The sequence below is a fragment of the Emiliania huxleyi genome (assembly GCF_000372725.1).
Source record: "Emiliania huxleyi CCMP1516 chromosome Unknown EMIHUscaffold_2133, whole genome shotgun sequence".
Taxonomy (NCBI): domain Eukaryota; phylum Haptophyta; order Isochrysidales; family Noelaerhabdaceae; genus Emiliania; species Emiliania huxleyi.
In genome coordinates, this window is record NW_005200474.1 from 1 (window position 1) to 3,105 (window position 3,105).

Below are 3,105 nucleotides of genomic sequence, written 5' to 3' on the forward strand. Positions count from 1 at the left end.
GACGAAGAAGATTGAGGGCAGGTGCAGGATAGATTTAGAGGGATAGGATTTAGGACCCGTACCGCTCGCGGCAAGAAATTCTCCTTCTTTCTCCACCCGAGTGCGAGTCCCGAGCTAGAGTCAGCTCGTAGCACGTCTAGGGGATGGTCACCCGGCTCCCGGCCTGGCTGAGGTCATGGTGATCAGGTGTTGTGGAACAGAGCCTTTAGCTGGCCTTTAGCGAGGCGCCGGCCGTGAGTGGCTCTCCCAGGCGCTCAGTCCACGGGGGAGGCACGCCAGGCCCCGGGGTGCCGGCCGTCACTCGCCTAAGCGCCTAACGAGCGGCTGCGCGTCGGCGTATGCGTTGCAGGCTATTCCCACGTGCGATGGCACCCACAGCCACACGAAGACCACCGCCTTCTAACTGCGATCTATAGTGAGCAATCGCCTCTAGGAGACCGCCTCTCTCCCAGTCCCTCAGACCTTTTGGCATCCCTTTGCGGTGCGCATTCTCAATCTGCTGCAGCGCGGGTTTGCAGTCGCATAGTACTAAGCACCGTCGCGCGTCTGTGCGTCGCTCGCGCGCTCGCCATTTTGCGTAGGTATGCGAGTATCGCGTACATCTCCACGTCTATCACCTCCCACGTGTTCGGCAGCTTTCCTCCCCACATGCCCGCCCCAAAGGCTTTCCGTATCTCCTGTTCGTCACAGGGCCCGATTCCGTTGGGATCCTTTACCTGTGCGTCCCCTGTGGGACACGCGCCTCCCAAATCGCGTCGGTCCTTCGAACACGCCGTAGCAGGGCTGTCCTCCCATGACGAAAACGAAACACGCACCAGGCGACTGCCTGAGAACGCTGGATCGAATCGAGGAGGCACCTGGAGCAAAATTGGGCCCGCCCAGGTGAGAAAAAATAGTATGTATGTACAATGTGAGACGGTTCGAGATGTGTTCGAGATTTGGGGAGCGCGCTCGACTTTTCGGCGGTCGTGGAGTCACGCTCGTCCGATTGACAGTCAGGCTCGGACTGTGGACAGCATCGATGCCGTCGCCGGACGCGGCGGCGAGGCACACGGGCGCCGGCGTGGCGCGTCGGCAGGCCCACCACGAGCGGATGCGCGACGAGCGCGCTCGGGAAGCGGCCGCGGGTGACGCGGAGCTTCCGCCGGAGGACGACGCGGTCGAGATGGCGAGCGCCGCCCACGTGCTGGACAGCGTGGCGGAGGTGGGCCCGAACTACACCCTGCTGCGCAGCAAGGAGACGAAGGCGAAGCGGCGGAAGCGACAGCGCGAGGATGCCAGGGCGGCGCTCGACGGCCACACTGTCCTGCCCACCGGATCGCGCCTCGAGATCTTCTGCGACAGCGAGCGGTGGTACCCTGCGACCGTCATGGCGCGGGAGGAGGACGGGGACGGACGGATCGTGCACGAGGTCGAGTACGACGGCTACCCGGATCGGCGGTGGTGGCACATGCTGGACGAGGAGCGGTGGCGCGCCGTCCCAGAGCAGGCCGGCGCGGGCGCAGGCGGCGCTGCCGGAGACGGGGATGGGGATGCGGCGATGGACCGCGTGGACGGCGAGCATGGCGCCCGTGCCGCGGGCGACGCCGAGGCGGCCGAGGTGCGGCCGGCGCCGCCTCCTGTGCGCCGGGGCGTGCGGCGCAGCGCGCTGGCGGACGCCCTCGAGGCGGAGGATGACGAGCAGCAGGAGGAAGCTGCGCGTGGCGATGGGCGGCCGATGCTAGCGCCCCACGGGCCGGCGCTGTCGGCGCAGCTTCGGGTCGTGCGCCTGCGGCTGCGCGAGTTCCTGGCGACGCAGGCCGCGGCGGGGAAGAGCGTGCCGATGCAGCGGACGGCCCTCGGTCTGCACCCGACGATGCGGTGGACGATCCGCTTCGGCAAGTGGCTGGCGACGACGCGAATCACCGCGCCGAGGGCGAGCCGGTGGCACGCGACCGAGCGGGGCGATTTGCGCGACGAGGAGCCGACGGTGCGCACGGGTCGCGGCGAGAACACGGTCTACGTCGCGCTGCAGCACATGAAGAACCACGTGTGGCGCGAGATCTGGCCGGCGATGCCGAGCGACGCGAGGCAGTACTGGCGGCTGGTGACCACACCGGCCACCGCCCGCCGCACAACACGCAACACGCAACACACAACGCACAACACACACACACCCCGCACACCGCACACCACCACAACACACAACACACAACAAGTGCTCTTTAAAGAAAGAAAGAAAACGGACAACCCAAGGGAGGGATGGGAGGACGGCACGCCGCCACCACACAGGGATTTTAAGTCCTCGTCTTTTCTCCTGTCATACCCTTTGAGCACTTGGAGTGCAGTCATTAGCCTCACATCCAGGGCCGGAGAACTGAGAAGCGCACCCAGCGAGCCGGATGATCGGTGTCGGGTTACGGGCTCCAGGCGCGGGATAGATTCTTTTTGGCTGGCAGCTGGGCTTGCCGTGTGCCACCTTCTGCTCACTGCGGGCAGCCGGCCTCTTGCCTCTCCGTCCCGCGCTACCCTCATCGATGTGCCAAAAGCCGCTCGGCTCCAAGAAAAAATCAAAGTCCACAAAGGCCAAGCCCGTCCTCGCGCCCGGCGCTCTCGGCGCGTGCCCAGCCCTCGACCCGTTTCCGTACCCGCACGTGCGCGCCCCTCCCGGCCTCTTTGACCGGCGTGCGCTGCTGGCGGTGCGCGAGGAGCTGGCGTCACTGCAGCGCACCTTCAAGGAGACCGACCTCTTCAAGGTGTACCAGACTGGCGACCTGGCCAACCTCGACCCGGCAGACCCGCGCCACGCCGCCGCACTCCCGCGGACGATGGCGCTGCGTTCGGCGCTCTACTCGTCCGAATTCCGCGCGTGGGTGCGGCAGCTCACGGGCTGCACCGAGCTGACCGACCAGACGGACTGCTCGTGCAACGTCTACGGCGGCGGCGGCCACTTGCTCTGCCACGACGACGTCATCGGCTCGCGGTTCGTCGTGCTGCGCTCCTCCACCTCTCGCGGCGAGACCCCGACCCTCGACCGCGACCTGCTCCCAACCCTAGGTGCGTCTCGTACATCCTCTACCTCTCGCGGCCGGACGAGGCGTGGGAGGCGGCGCACGGGGGCGCGCT

At 66.6% G+C, this 3,105-nt stretch overlaps 2 protein-coding genes across 2 annotated transcripts; both read left to right on the forward strand.

The window, feature by feature from the left end:
* Positions 1 to 1,021: 1,021 nt before the first annotated feature.
* EMIHUDRAFT_254153 (hypothetical protein) lies at positions 1,022 to 2,280 on the forward strand (the record flags this gene model as incomplete). Its single annotated transcript, XM_005780486.1, has 2 exons — positions 1,022 to 2,086; positions 2,272 to 2,280. The coding sequence occupies 2 exons, from the start codon at positions 1,022 to 1,024 to the stop codon at positions 2,278 to 2,280; spliced, it is 1,074 nt and encodes a 357-aa protein (XP_005780543.1).
* Positions 2,281 to 2,516: 236 nt separating this feature from the next.
* Positions 2,517 to 3,036, forward strand: EMIHUDRAFT_254154 (hypothetical protein; the record flags this gene model as incomplete). The annotated part of the gene is made up of 1 exon (XM_005780487.1): positions 2,517 to 3,036. A coding segment is annotated over one exon (520 nt), but the record flags the coding sequence as incomplete, so codon positions are not given.
* Between the last annotated feature and the right edge of the window lie 69 nt (positions 3,037 to 3,105).